This window comes from Grammomys surdaster, unplaced genomic scaffold (genome assembly GCF_004785775.1).
Source record: "Grammomys surdaster isolate TR1022 unplaced genomic scaffold, NIH_TR_1.0 261, whole genome shotgun sequence".
NCBI lineage: Eukaryota > Metazoa > Chordata > Mammalia > Rodentia > Muridae > Grammomys > Grammomys surdaster.
In genome coordinates this window covers 4,210,512-4,226,496 of record NW_021604702.1, presented here as the reverse complement: position 1 = coordinate 4,226,496, position 15,985 = coordinate 4,210,512, and the positions used below count along the sequence as shown (strand labels likewise).

The 15,985-nt window shown below is 42.8% G+C and overlaps 1 protein-coding gene across 1 annotated transcript in view; it reads left to right on the top strand.

The window, feature by feature from the left end:
- Positions 1–4,433: 4,433 nt before the first annotated feature.
- The window catches only part of Atg5 (autophagy related 5), a gene marked incomplete at its 5' end in the record, with an annotated part of 64,663 nt that continues 53,111 nt past the window's right edge, over positions 4,434–15,985 (top strand). The window contains one exon of the mRNA XM_028775805.1: positions 4,434–4,596. Coding sequence (XP_028631638.1) covers positions 4,434–4,596 — 163 coding nt within the window. The remainder of the gene's footprint in view (positions 4,597–15,985) is intronic.

The window sequence follows — 15,985 nt, the reverse complement described above, 5'->3', positions numbered from 1 at the left end:
TTAAATAGACCCATTTCAGTTTTCTTTTTAATTTTTAAAATTTTATTTGTGTGTGTGTGTGTGTGTGTGTGTGTATGTGTGTGTGTGTGTCAGAAGAGAGTGTGGGCCCCTTAGAGCTAGAGCTATAGGAGTTTGTAAGCTGTCTGGTATGGATACTGGGATCTGATCTCTGGTCCTCTGACAGACAGTTAACGGCTCCTACCCACTGAGCCTCCAGGCTGGTTTCCGTCTCACTGAGTTGACCTGGGCTGCTGAGCGTGATGTAAGTGTTTGGCACACATGGCGTCGCCGTCCACAGCCATCACATGGTTTCTCGTTGATTCTGTTTGGCTGTTTCCTTACCATCCAGTATGTTTTTACAAGTTTCATGTTGGCTTCTCACAGTCACCGCAGTTAGGTCCCCAGGTGTCTCTGCAGTCCCTGATACAGGAGCCTCATCTTATCTCATCCCATCTGCCTGCTCCCTTGAGATTTTCAGCAGCTGAAAGGAAAGCTTTAGTGGTGTCCCTGAGTTGTTTAATATTTATGTATACTAAAGTGTAAGTGCTAGTGCAGTACATGCCGAGATCCTGCTGTGTGCTACCAACACCGTTCTAGGAGTTGGGGAGATATGACTGAAGGACACAAACACACTCACACAATAAAGACACTTCACACCCTGTTTCAGAGCCTGTTTCAGAGGCTATAACTGACCCTAATATTATTAAAGAAATTGAAAGTAAATTGCAGCTCAATATCATTTTTGGACATTTATATAAAAGTCTTCAATCAGAATACCAAATTGAAGCCAGGAGTACCTAGAAAAGAACAATACACACATTGCTGAGTTTATCTCATGAATACAGGATTGATTTAACATTCCATCATCAATCAGTGCAATTCATGACGTAAGCAAAATCAAAAAAAGAAAAGTGGGGGGAGTTGTTTCAGTAATCAAAAAAGCCTGAGCAAGCTTAGGAATAAAAGACAATTTACTCAGTTTGACCAACAGCATAGCAAAAATCTTTCTAAATGATGTTTTTTTTTAAAAAACAAAAATGGTTTTTAGAGTTGAAGAGGTGGCTCAGCAGTTAAGAGCACTGGTTGCTCTTCCAGAGGTCCTTTGTGAACATGGAGTTCCCAGCAACTACATGGTGGCTCACAACCATCTGTAATGGGATCTGATGCCCTCTTCTGGTATGCATGAAGATAGCATACTCATATACATTAAATATAAATCTTTTAAAAAATATTTTAGACTTATTGTATGTGAATGAATATTCTGCGTGAATGAATGTGTGTGCTTGCTACCTGTAGAGGCCAGAAGAGGTGTCAAATCTTTTGGAACTAGACTTACAGATAGTTATGAGCAGCCATTTGGATTCTGAGAACCCAGCCTGGACCTCTGCAAGAGCAGCAAGTGCCCTTGACCACTGAGCCATGTCTCCAAACCCCTACATGACAGATATGAATCTAGAAGAAGAAAAGGATATCTGACCGTGCCATTTATATAAGCAGTTCTGCTACAATCTAGTATGCTTTCCTTAAAACAAAACAAAACAAAAACCACTGCTTTTTAAGATTGTGCAGTTAAAAACCACAGGACCTTTAGGGACAAGTCCAAAGCCTTTCCACAACATAGTTTTCCTCAGGCAAGTGGCTAAGTGGTATGTAAATGCTGCAGTAAGGAAGGCATTTCAAGTTGGAAACCACCAAAAGTTAGCTCTGGAGACGGTAGCCTGAGCATGTCAGCTGGGGAGCTGGGGAGGGTTAGCTGGAGGCAGGAGTTGTGATGGCTGTGCCTGTGAGTGTGTTGGTGACATGAAGTCTTCTTAACATGGAGGCTCCAGATAGTCTCCACTTGTACTCAGCTCTGTGTAGCTGGGTACAGAATGCCATGTGCACCTGCTGTGTCTCCTGGACAGTATTTGCATAAGTACACACAGAAGTCGAGTTATGCTCATCCTCTTACCTCATGTGTCAGTTGCTTTGGAACAAATGCAAACGATTTGAACAGAAAGTTTGTAGAACCTATGAATTACCAATAAATACATGAAAGGTGCTGATCGTCTTTAGTCATCGGTGTAATGTAAATGAAAACCAGAGAGAGAGATTACTTTACACGGCCAAGAATGACTGAAATGAAGAAGGCTGATGATACCCATGACATTGAGCCCAGAGCTGGGAAGGTTGCTGATCAGAGCTTAACCCTGCCCTGTCACTGCAAGAAAGTAGTTCAGCAGTATTGAAATGCCATTAAACATACACCTAGATCAATGGACGACATTACTGTCTGTAGCTGTGTGTTCAGGAAGATGAAAAGACATCTACTAGGACACTTGCATATTACTGTTCACAGCAGCCTTCTTAACCAAGTAAAAGTTGGAAATAATCATGCTAGCAACAGGGTTCCAAGGTGAAACACAATAGTCATTCACTGACACCTTAGTAACAGAAAGGAGTCTGTTTCTGATGTGTGCAGTCACGTGAATAAATCTTAAGAGCATACTAATTCAGTGACACTGTTTCATATGTGATTTATTTGTGAGCTGTTATTATAGGCAAAGCTGCTGCAGCAGGTCATGTAGTGATTGTTGGAGTAGGAAAGAGAGAGCCTGCTGCTCAGAACACGAGGTGCCTTTTTGTAAGCTTCAGTAGAGAGTGAGGGGACTACTAGTTGCAGTTCATGTTTGCTGAGGAATGAGAGAATGTGGTTTTTTATCTGTTGTAATGTTCTCTATCTTGTTTGGTTGATAGTTATTCAAAATTCATCTAAAACTTCCTATGTATCATTGTATATGAATCGTATCTCAATAATTTGACTTATTTAAGAAAGATACTAATAAGAAAGATTCTGAGAAGTGAGGTCATTATCTCTGGTCTATAGGCTAGAAGAGCTCTGTTGTCTGTGGATATGTTGGTTGGCCCCCCAAACTGTAAAACCAGTGACTCTGAATTCATGGTCCTCAAATGTTGAAATTACAGGCATGTGTCATGGTGTCTGACATTTAACTTTTGTCAGCTTTTGGCTTATGGGTGGGGAGGCACAGAAGGAGTGGGTTATAAGAGTGCATAACCCATGCCGGCCTGAGATTTGCATCCCTCTGGCCACTACCTCCTGAGTCTGGAAGTATAACAGGTATGGACTTACTTTTCCCAGTATATTCTTTCTTTTCTTGAACAATACATTAGAAGAAATACTTGGGGGAAAATGCCCTTCCCTCTCAACCCTATTATGTACACCAAAGTAATCTTGGGAAACTTTTTTTTTATTTTTATTAAAGTAATAAACTATGAGTTTATATTTTTCATTCTAAAAGCTGTGGCTTCTACTAGGGGTGATGGTAATCCAACAGTGAGAGCTCTTGTTTAGTGACATACTTGATTCTTACACGGGACATGCAAATGTATTCCTTAGTTGCTTTAACAGAGTAGTCTCAGTCTTATGGTATTGCTAATAGATTGAATTTTTTCACTTACTTGTAAGTGGTGCTTTGATTTAATGCTGTTCAGTTACTTATAACCCATCTAGATACATTGCAGACAATGAATATTCTAATTAAATAATGCCATTATAATCTCTAGAAGGAGGGTCTAAGAATTTAGCTCAGTGGTAGAACACAGAACACAGAAAGCTTTGGCGCTTAGAATGTGGTAGGGAGTGTATGTGCAAAGTAATGAAAAGACACCCCCACACCTCAGATGAATGGATTTCTAAAGGGAATCTTTCTGAGTATCCTGTAAAAGTGAAATTAAATTTACTTTGCCATGATTTCAATTTGGAAGATAAATGAGAGTAAGCATGGCATCACACTGTATCAGAGAGAGCTTGTTTGGATCAGGAAGATAAGCGTGTGTACACAATGGCTGATGCACATTAGGAAAGATGGAAATGTAGTGGATCAAGGATCTGTTGGTAGTTTCACTGTGGTCTTTACTCTCACTTGGGTGGATGTGAAAGAGATTCCTCACGGTGGGGGAGGCGTTCTCACTCTCTGGGGTACGTCAGTCAGCTGCTTTGGCTGTATAAGTAGCTCAGCTCTCTGTTCTGTATTACTGCCCTCCCTTGTTTCCTGAGTTCCTGTCATTGAGGATTTCAAGACCTTCCTAGATTGAATGGACCTTCTTTTGAAGGTAGGTATAGAGGAATAGGAGTACCTTGTACATACCTCTGGTTCCAAAGGCCATGCATTTGTGATTGCTGGTGTCAGTTGTAGGTATCATACATGTGATATGCTTAGGACCATACAAAAGACAACCTCACAGATGAGGATTATTGGGAACAGTACAGAGTGTGTCAAATAGGCAATACTTAGTGCGTTAATTTTTGAAGTAGTTGTAGCTATAATGATAAATACGGCATGCTGTGAACATAGGTGAGTGGGGAAATGTAGTTCTTCTGAGAAGCTGATTCATGTCTGCACACTTGTTTTGTATGTGTTTCCCTTTGATAGAGTTTTCCAGAGAAGGACCTTCTCCACTGTCCATCCAAGGACGCGGTTGAGGCTCACTTTATGTCGTGTATGAAAGAAGCCGATGCTTTGAAGCATAAAAGTCAAGTGATCAACGAAATGCAGAAAAAAGACCACAAGCAGCTCTGGATGGGACTGCAGAATGGTAACTACACAGTACCTGATTCCTAAGTCTGTAGACGGTAGTACACAGCCATCACCTGTGAGCAGGTCGTGCTTTAGCTGTAGGAGTAGGAGTTAGCCCTGTCCTCCAGGCCCAGATCTGCATAGTATCTACTCCAGTTCAAACCTGCAAAGTCATCTCTTCCATGTCAGCGTGCCAGTGTTGCTGTGTTCCTGATTCTCTCACGGGCTGGTCACGTAGCTTATGACAGCATAAACCTTTTTGTTTAGCTTCTGGAGAAAGAGTATGGTCCTCGTTCCTTAGCCATGGCTCGCTTTTGGATCATGCCATGCTGTGATTTTGAAACTGTTCCTAAGGCCGTAGCTTGGTTGTTAGAGTGCTTGCTTGGCATTCAGAAGGCTGGCTTGATCCTCAGTGTTGCGTAAGCCGGCATGGTGGCGCGTGTACTCAGGAGGAGGACACAAGTAGATCAGAAGTCGGAGGTCATCAGCTGTATGGCAAGTTTAAAGCCAGCCTGTGCTACCTGAGAGCAGGGGTTCAGAGAGGAAAAGAGAGGGGAAGGAAAGAGGAGGAACAGAGAGTCAGTGAGACAAGAAGAGAGGGGAAAAACTCCTGTTGGAATATGAGGTCATCTGCATTTCTATCTTTGGAAGATCTGTAGCCTCTTACTTTTGCTTATGTTGACTGTCCTGTAATGCTAACAGGTTGGTTTTAGAGACCTGACTTTACCTGGATCCAGGATGTATGCTTAAGCAATACCAACCCCTTAATTATATTGTTCAAATTTTAGCTACTGCGGCATATTAACCATAAATAATTATATAAAATACAATTTTGTTGCTAGTTTTCTGTAAGTGTGTATATGTATCTACATGCTCTATATCTGCATTGGTGCACATGCCTTAAGTCCATGCTTGTATAGGCCAGAGGAAGGTGTCAGATCCCTGGACCTGAAGTTACCAGCCATTGTGAGTGCTGGGGGATGAGCTTGCATCCTTTGGAAGATCTTTTAATCACTAAACCATCTCTTCTGGTCTACTGCTATCATTTTAGTTGGTTGTCATTACATAATGACAGATGTGCTCATGGTGGGTGACAAATCACGTTACATCTTAGTGTCTGTTATTAATCACTATGCATTTGCCATTCACAACATAAACAGCAGGGCATATGTAAGGTGCTGCAGCTTCCTTGTGTGCTTTTGGGGATAAGAAGAAATGGCGCAGACACTGCAAGTGCAGCTCTCGTGTGCCCTGAGCAGAAGACAGTGAGGACTGTGGACTGGCAGCAGGAGGAACCTCATGCAGGAGAATTCATAACTTTGCTACGCTTTACAAAGAAATTAAAGGTGTGCGTGTGGAGTGTTTGGGGAGCAGTCACTTGTGCATGCTTCTGCAGAACCAAACGTTGACTTTGGGTATCGTTCTCCATTGCTTTTCCCCTCACTTGCTCAAATAGGGCCTCACTGAATTTAGAGCTCTCCATTTTAGACACTGGCTGGCCAGCAAGCCTGGGATCTGCCTATCTTTCTGTCCTTAGTGGTGGAGTTACATGTCAACATTACCATGCCTGGCTTTTTCATGTGGGTGCCAGGGACAGAATTCAGGTCCTTGTTCTTGAATAGCAAGCATCATACAAGAGAGCCATCTTCTCGGCACATTCTCTTGTTTTCTTTCTTTCTCTCTGTTTCTTTTCTTCCTTTTTTGAGACAGAATTTCACTGTTAAAATTACTTATACTCAGCCTTTTAACTTTGCTATTTATGAAATAGTAGCAAATAGAATATTGTAACAATTTGTGTAAGATATTCAATTCCTGGAATGATGCTATCATAGCCCTGTTCCTGTGTGGCTCATTACCCTCCTGCTTCAGCCTCCTAAGTGCCTGGAGTACAGGTGCAGGCGTGAGCCCGCCTTCCCTGCCACCAAGATTACTTTCCATGTTTGAGCCATGTGTCACTTTTCCAGTGTGCATGGATAGTTAGGACAGTCCTGTATCTTGTATCTTTCTGTTTGCCTTTGGTCAAGAAGAAAATCCAGTGTAAGTTCTTTCTCATTGACACTGCACTGTTGACCAGTCAGTGTGGCTATTGGATATTTACTAAACTCTACAAAGTTCAGAGTGTTGTGACTTCAGTGACCTCAGTATGTAAGGCACACATTTTATGATGTATATGGTAATCATTTCTCATCCTTCTGTTGGATTCACATTTGATATGGGCTACATGGAATTGTCACATAGTTTTGTATTTGGAATATATAACCTGGTAATGACATACTTGTTTTCCCATCAAAAATTGTCACCTCATAATTAAGAGGATTTACAACCTAAAGAAGGTACACTGCATGCTTAGTTGTGGTAGCAGTACATGCCAGTAAACACAGCACTTAGGGGTGGAGATCAGCTAGAAGAGACCCTGTCACACAGAAGCTAAGGCTCATAGAGAGAGAAAAGATGAAAGAAAAATTGACTTCAAGTAATCCCAGACCTTGAGGGTGGAAACAGGAGGACCAGGAGTTCAGGGCCATCTTATCTATCTAGTCAAGTGTCAAACCAGATTGGACTACGTGAGGTCTTATTTCAGTATTACTACACACACACACACACACACACACACATCAGAGACAGCAGGCTGGCTCAGTGGGTAAAGGCACTTGCCAACAAGCCTGACAGCCAGAGCTCAGCCCTGGCATGCATGTAATGGAAGGAGAGCACTAGCTTCTGTGATTATCCTCTCCCTCCAAGCCATGGTATGCACAGATAGACAGGCATAACTCCGCTGATGTTAACTGTGGAATGCTTGTGAAGGTGGATGCTTCATTGTCTTTCTGTCTGGAAGACTGTCTCTCCTTTTCTGGCTGATGAGCTTCTCGTGTCTACAGTTTCTGTATACTTACCTTTTGTAGGATGCCTGGTGTTTGTAGGGTTAACAGTGTGTATCTAACTTGTCCTGACAGTGCACAGAAGGTGTGGTCCTCCAGCACCTAGGGACACAGAGCCAGCTCCTGGGAGTACAGTCAGCAGGGGAGGGTGTGTGCGGGGTGGGGGCTGGGGTGTGCTGCCTTGTCCACACCTTTGCTCTCCGGTGTTCTACACTACTGTGTCTTCTGTATTGTACTGCATAATGCTCGAGGGCTCAGCATGTGTCTTACATTTTTTTCCTCAAAACATGGTGTTATCTTACAGAGTAAAAGACAAAAGTTTTGATTTACTTTTTTATCTCTTTCTCACAAGACCAGGAAGTACTATTAAAGTGTTTCATAAATAGTGCAATATTCTGAGTTTAAATTATTTATGGAAATGGATTTTTATATTTAAGGACTTTTATTTGGGGGAGGGGTGTGACAAGGTCCTGATTGTTTGTGAGGTCATAAAGCTGTTGTCACCTTCTTGTTGATGCAATTGTAAATTTGTCCAAATTCAGACAAAGCAGGTGGTCCACTTGTCCCACTCAGAGCTGCACCTGGAGAACAGCACCACCAAGCACAAGTTTCATCGATTTTTGAATACTTTCAAATGCTAATTTTAATTTAGAAACTCTCTGAAGGAGAAATAAGAAAAGCTTCTGAAACCAAGAAAACTCATTTAAGGCATAATGTGCCTTTCAGTTTTTAATAGGCTTTCATTTTAGATACGAGAATGTGCTACCTCTCTGAAACAGTTCATGGTACCAAACAGAAAAGAAGGTAGCATTTGTATCTATGAGACAGTTGTCAGTCCCTGTGGAGGACTGCTGTTCAGCATCACACTGTATGGGGAGAACTGAGGAAATCGCTACAAGATAACAAGAATAATACAAGGCTCGGCTTTTCGCCAGCCTTCTCTGAGTATACCTACTTCTTTTTCTATTTGGGTTTTTGAGACAAGGTTTCATATAGTTCAGGCTAGACAGATGTTTAGCCCCCCCACCCCCCGCCTCAGCTTCCAAGTGATGGCATTGTGGGTGTGCGATACCATGCCCAGGGTGAGTCAACACTTTAGAAAAATGATGATTTTAAAGTTCCATACACTTGGAGATAAAAGTAATATTTGGCTGTTAAATACACTTACAATTTGTATTACTTATCAAATGTGGTTAGACTTTTTAATTAGCCTACAGTGTGCTATTTGCCACACACACCCCTCTACTGCTTTTTTTGAGACATGGTTCTAGTATATTCTGGCTTCAACTTAGTATCCTCCTGCCTCAGCCTCTCAAATGTAGGGGTCACATGCATGTGCGAACACACTCAGCCCCTGTTTGCCATTTTTAGCATAAAACTGGATTTAAGAGGAAATAGGAATTATGCATGACAGGTGATACCTTAGAGACACATGTGCTCGAGGCGGATGTTTTATGTTTTCATCTTGCTGGTTTTCTTGGTCTGCGCACTGGATTGGCTCAGTTCTATAGCTCCGCCTGTGAGCGAGTCAGGTCACTTTTTTTCTCTGGAGCTCCCTTATAAATGCAAAGATGGGATCCTAGTAACTGATTTTTTTTTTTCCCTCAGTGATTTTTCAGGACTGCCTGGATGAAATAAAGAAAGGCATTTTTAAATGAATGAGATGTGAAGTTACTAAGACTAAGATGGTTATAATGGAATACAAATTATAAAGGTTAAGTTCTAGACATCAGTGCAACTATTGAGTGTGGTTTTCTAGTAATTACCTTTACTTTCTAAGTGTCTTTGCCAGGAGATTGAAGCCAGGCCTGCCAGGTGGTAAAATGAGCTCAGTTTCCAGTCAAAGCATTTGCTCATCTGAGCTCCTCTGTCACCTCCCCACTGGTCATTGATTCATAAAACGGATAGACGTCTTATAATCGGTTTTATAATCCAACACTTAAGTTTGGTGAAGGTATATGTGTCTGCACATGGGTATGCCACATGCGCAGGTGCTCTTAGAGGCCAGAGCTGGCAGACCCTGTGGCACTAGAACTATAAGTGGTAGAAGTGGCCTGATGTGCTTGCTGGGAACCCAGGAGCTCATGTCCTTCGGAAGAGCAGCAAGTAGAGGGTAAGCACTGAGCCAGCATTCCAGGCTGGTTTTTGGTTTGTCCACTTGTGCTACTTTAAGATTCAGTTTACTATTAGTGTATGGCTGAGTATCTATGTATGGGAATGTGCCCCTGAGTGAGGGTGCCTACAGAGTCTAGCAGAGGGAATCACATCACCTGGCACGGCAATTATAAACGTCTGTGAGGACTGGAAATTGAACTCTGGTCCTCCCAGAGAGCAGCAAACAATCTTAACTGCCGAGCCATCTCTCCACATTCATTTTTAAATAGGTCTTAACAAGTACACTTTTTATTTTGATAAAGTGTTTGTGGGTGTGTCCATGTGAGTGTTTGTGCACACATGGATGCTGTTGCCCTTAGAGGTTACTCCAGAGGTGCCAGATGCCCTGGGACTGGAGTTACAGCAGCTGTGAGCCACCCTGTGTGGGTGTTGGGAACTGAACTTGGATCCTCTGGAAGAGCAGTAGCATCCACTCTTAACACTGAGCCATCTCTCCAGTTCTTCTCTTTTAGTGTTGTTTTTTTAATCATTCTTGTCTGTGTGGATGTGAGTGAGTGTGTGTGCATGTGAGTGTGTGTGCATGTGAGTGAGTGTGTGTGCATGTGAGTGAGTGTGTGTGCATGTGAGTGTGTGTACATGTGAGTGTGTGTGCATGTGAGTGAGTGTGTGCATGTGTGTGTGCATGTGAGTGTGTGTGCATGTGAGTGATTGTGTGTGCATGTGTGTGTGCATGTGAGTGAGTGTGCATGTGAGTGAGTGTGTGCATGTGTGTGTGCATGTGAGTGTGTGTGCATGTGAGTGATTGTGTGTGCATGTGTGTGTGCATGTGAGTGAGTGTGTGAGTGTGTGTACATGTGAGTGTGTGTACAGTGGGTAGTGTAGGTGCTGCAGTGTGCATGCAGAGGTCAAAGAATAGCATTGGGGAGCTGCTGCTTTCCTTCTAGCATGGGATCTAGGGATTGAGCTCTGGTGTCAGGCTTGCCTTGTGACTTCACCCTTGAGCTCTCTTACCAGCCCTCATTTAGTCTTGATTTCTCTTAACCTTTTGCCTTTCCTAATGAAACTCTTGCTCCTCTGAGGATACGTGAGTATAAAGCTCATATCTACCACCACAGAGTCCCAGCATCTCTGACCAAGCAGAACGCTGTTTTCATTTGACCTTTTCCTGCTGTATAAAGCGTTTTCTCCTTTTCTTTTCTGTGGCCATGACTTCACAGTCATCTTTTTTTTTTTTAATTTATTTAATGTAATTTATTTATTTTTTTCAAATTGTAATTTATACTCATTCACACAGGGGTTATAAACACGGAAAGGCAGGATGTGGGGAAGGGGATGACACTGGAGTGTGGGTGTTCATGGGGAATACAGATATCTTTGAGAACAGGGTATCGGCTGGGTAATGGTTCAGGGGACAGGTCGATATGGCTCTGCCTATGATTCGATTGTCCTTATCTAAGTTGGTATTATCTGCCAAGGCTACCTATTTACAAGGTCTATGACTACTCAGGCTGGTAAATTGTCACAAAAACTGCCTGTTTACAATAGCTTATAGCCATCTGTTTCAGTGTTTATCCACAGAGACCCAAGACTTGGTATTAGTATACATGTATGACAGGCCTATTGCTGATTTTAGGCCTATGGCTGATTTTAGGCCTTCAATGTATAAGCAGGGCTGCCCCTGACATCTCCTCCCTTCTCTAAGTATAGACGGGCTGTGGCGAATCTAATCTTGCGAAGGCGGGGATAGAGGCCTGACCTCCAGTAATTGAAGGGGACCTTGTAGTGGCTCCAGTCCCCCTGTCGTTGTCCAGTGAGGCATGAGGGCCATACCCGTCCCGATGTCTTTTTCCTGGAGAGGGGATACTTTTGACATCAACCCCTATGCAGTCAGGCTTGTCCCTCAGGGAACCCAGAGAGATATTTTTAACTTTTATTGGTATTCCCTTGCAGTGCTTAGCCTCGCAGCCTAAGCAAGAGTTCAGGTCACCTGTCAGAGGGGGTTCTGGGTGGCCCCTCTCAGCTTGGTCTAGGGGCGGAAGTCCCCTCTTTTAGGTTGGGTGGAGATGGGTTTTGGGAACACCATGTATAAAGTAACAACCTCATCTTGAGGCTCGTGGTCCTCCATTGCTAACTTATGATACTGTATCTGAATAAGTTTTGCTACCAAATTATTTATCTGTTGTATAGCAGAGTTAGTCAGCCTATTTGAGGCCCAGGGACCAGAAGAAATAAGCAAAAAGAACCCAAATAATGGTCCCAAGATGAGAGGAGGTAGGGTTGACAACCCTGGAGAGGCTGAAAACCAATTCTTGTACCAGCACTCATCTTTCTCTTTCTCTCTCTGACTTTTCTCAGGGCCTTCTCTGACCTTTTTCATGCTCTTTAACCATCCCTGTCTTGTCTATGTAAAGGCAATATTCTTCTTTAAGGGCTGTACACAGTCAAGAGCTGTACACAGCTTTTTCTATTGTAAAAGAGTTAATCAAGTCCAATAAGGATCTTTGCGATTTTTGGAGGTCTCTTCAGACAGCGAAACGAGGGATTTCTTCAGATTAGTGATGTCAATCTCTAGCTGTTTGATGTTCTTGTCAGTGGTCCTTCGAAGGTCTGAGTAGTATAAGTTCGGAGGCCAGCATCTGGATTAGAACTTCTAACAGCAGACATCACGGGTGATTCATTTTTACCTGGAAAGGAAAAAGAAGGGAAATCTCAGGGAGATTTCTCTTCCCTGGATGGAAATTGTTATTCATTTTATTTTTGGTTGGACCTGGCTTTGTGGGGTTATCTATTTATTTCATTAATCTTTGTGGTAGCCGATTAGCTGTGCCTTCTGTGGTATCCAACAAGCATATCAATCCTCAGCCCCATAAGGGAACTGGGTCTGGGCCATTCCCTTTAAGGGTAAGAGGGTCCTTCCCCATATCTGTGGCATAGCTTTTATTGGTCTCGGTGATGCCAGAGGCAGTCAGCAGCAGATTTGGCACGAGGTTTCAGTTTTAGATAGTTAAAAGTGAACAAGGCATGATGGAGAGTATTTTAGGGGGACTCCTCCTGGGGGGGGTCCAGTCCCCCTGTTTTGTTTTTAAACCCAAATTTTCAGAGTTCTTGTAGAATCAGGGCAGAAGCACCAACAGTCGCTTCTTCCACACTAAGAGAGTCATGCGGACATTATTTAAAGAAATATAAATCTATATTAATAATCTCTTTTATTAAAGGACTGTTATAGCACAGCTGACAACTAATCAGGCCATATAATGTATCGATTAATAATAGCTTCTTCTACTTTTTGTGAGATTACTTCTCTTTTGTCAATTAATTGTTGAGAGAAATTAGGATTTACGTCTCACTTGAGAATATTAAACAGAGACTTAAATTCTTTTGTGGAGAGCTTAAAATAAGATCTTAGCCAGTTAGCATCTCCTAGAGACTTTTGAAAATAATATGAATTAAGTGAGCTCTCTCTCTTTTTTTTTTTCAGACCCTTTATCTGTTTTTACTTAATGGGTATTTTATATATTTACCTTTCAATGTTATCTCCTCTCCCATTCTCCCCCAAAAATCCCTTATCCCATACCCCCTCCTCCTTTTTTTATGAGGGTGTGCTCCAAACAGCTTCCCAGTCCCATCTCCCTGCTCTCGAATTCCCCAACACTAGGGAATCCAAACTTTCGGGGACCATGGCCCTCCATTTCTACTGATGTCTGACAAGGCCACCCTCAATTACCTATATAGGTGGAAACATGAGTCCCTCCCTTGGTGCTCTCAGGCTGGAGGTTTAGACTTTGGGAGCTCTGGTTGAAACTTTTGATACTCCTTCTAGAAAGGACCAAAGCACCCACACCTTCTTCTTGAGTTTCATGTGGTCTATGCGTCTTCACAGTCATCTTGCTGAGTGTTGTTTGTATGGTTCATTTTCCCTCTGTTTCTTTTTGCCAGCTCTTCTTGGTTTGGGCCTTCCTGCCACTCTGCTCTGACATTGTGTCTCTATAATCTGCTTCCCCTTTTATGGACATTATTCAATGTTAATTATTCAAATAGTTATTGATTGCATAGTGTGTGGTTTGTGCTGTAGTAGCTGTAAATACCCAGGGAGCAAAACAGGCAGACATGCTATCCTTGAGAAGTTAGATTCTAGTGCATGATGCAGTCACTTGGTATAGGTCGTATCCACAGACACACGTGTAGGCTGGCCCACAAACCTTACCTGATGTAGTGGCCTTAGATGAAGACTGAGCGCTCAGGGGATTAGGATTTATCTAGAGTCAGAGTGTCACAGGCAGATGGGGACTAGGGACAACAGAGGCAAGGACACTGAAATTGGAGTATTCTAGGTACTTTGACAGAACAGAATCCCAAGGGCAGGGAGGGTTGGTGGTGCACTTACAAACCCTTCTCTGTTAGTGTGCTCGTATTTTTTTCTTGATTGCTGAGGCCTTCACTTGTAACACCTTGTAAACTTACAAACACCTTTATTACTCTGTTGGAACTGTCTGGATCACAGACAGTCCAGGATCAAAGCTCTAGCAGATTCATGTCTAGTAAGTGCTTGTTCTACTTTAAAGACCCTACCTTGCTGCTGTGTCCTCATGGCAGGAGACAGGCTGGAATTACCTCCCTCTCTTTAACACACACATACTCACGCACGCCCGCACGCATGCATGCACCACTTTGAAAGTGCTAACAGGTGCTGAGACAGAGCCAGTAGACTTGTGCTCTTGTATTAAGGTCGATAGGGATGGAAGACTTCTGTAAAGATGAGGTGAACTCTAACAGATGAGAAGAGCTAGCTCGTATTAAAGAGCCATGTTTCAAAATACAAGGCAAGAAAGCTTGGTTTCGGTCTTAGTTTCTTCACATTTCTACTACAGAAGTACTGTAGATCCAAAACAGTAAATAGTGACCTCATCCATTTCTGTAGACTGGGGTAGTATAAGATCAAGACACCTGCAGATTCAGTGTCTGCACAGGGGTGGGGATTCTTCGCTGAGTCCTCAACAGGTGAAAGCACCCTGGGGTCTCATTCATAAAGGTACTAATCCCACTGGTAAAGGCTCATCATCAGACATAACCATCTCTAAACCTCGCGGCCACTTAATACCATAAAGCCTTTGGACATGGCTGTGGGAAAGTGTAGGGCATGATGAGTTAGTTCACAGCAGGTAGGATTCAGACAACTGACAGGACTGTTATGTCTTGGATGTAATGTCCCGGGGGAAAGGACAAGGTAATGAGTTTGGAGGAATGGGAAAGAATCTATTATGTGGGTTCTTGTAGGCCAAGGCTAAAATGTGAAGGTTTAAGGGTAATGGGAAGAGCAAATGGAGGAGGGATTTTGCCCAGAGAGTGCTGAAGTAGCACCTGCTGCTGACGAGAGGATAGGAAGAAGAGACTGGAGCGGAAGTGGGGAATGTGGCGGCCTACAGTGGATAAAAGACTGCTGTGATTGACGATCATTTTGAAGGTAGACTTGACCAAAGCTATTATTAGATCGAGTGGACTGAGGAAATGCTAATTTGGGATCCTAATGGTGTTCTGTTCTCGGAGCTGTGACACCCCAGATAGAGAGAGCATAGATGTGTGTGTCCTAACGGTGTTCTGTGCTTGGAGCTGTGACACCCCAGATAGAGAGAGCGTAGATGTGTGTCCTAACGGTGTTCTGTGCTCGGAGCTGTGACACCCCAGATAGAGAGAGCATAGATGTGTGGTCCTAACGGTGTTCTGTGCTCGGAGCTGTGACACCCCAGATAGAGAGAGCATAGATGTGTGTGTCCTAACGGTGTTCTGTGCTCGGAGCTGTGACATCCCAGATAGAGAGATGATAAATGTGTTGGCGGCAAAGCTGCCTGGAGAGTTCATCTTTATGACTCAAAGTTTGAGCTGTGTGAGGCAGCCACATTGAAATTGACCTAGCTGGTAGAAATCCTTACTTTGTGTGTGACAGTAGAGAGTGTGTAGTAGTCTAGGATATAACTCTGCAGCATCTGAATTCATGCCCTGTTCAGATTCACAAGCAGTGCCTATTTTATAATTGTCTTTGGCCTGTCACAGTTTCTGTTGCAGACCAATGACTAAGTTTAGCCTACATGTATTGTTGAAGAATATACAGCATAGTGAGAAAGTTGTTTAAAGTTTTAACCTCTTAGAGTATTCACTTAGGTTTAATTACAGAATAAACAGGCTGTTTATCTTCTATATGTGTTTTTAAATTTTTAAATTAATTTTGAAGTTGATTAAAATTTGAAGTAGGGTCTCAAAAAAATTATTTAGCTCTGACTGGCCTGAAACTGTCTTGTAGACTAGGCTGGCCTCAAACTCACAGAGAGCTACCTGCCTCTCTCCCTTCCAACTTCTCCAATTAAAGGTATGTGCTACCATGTCCAGCACTCTGTATAATATATATGCTTCTATCTATCT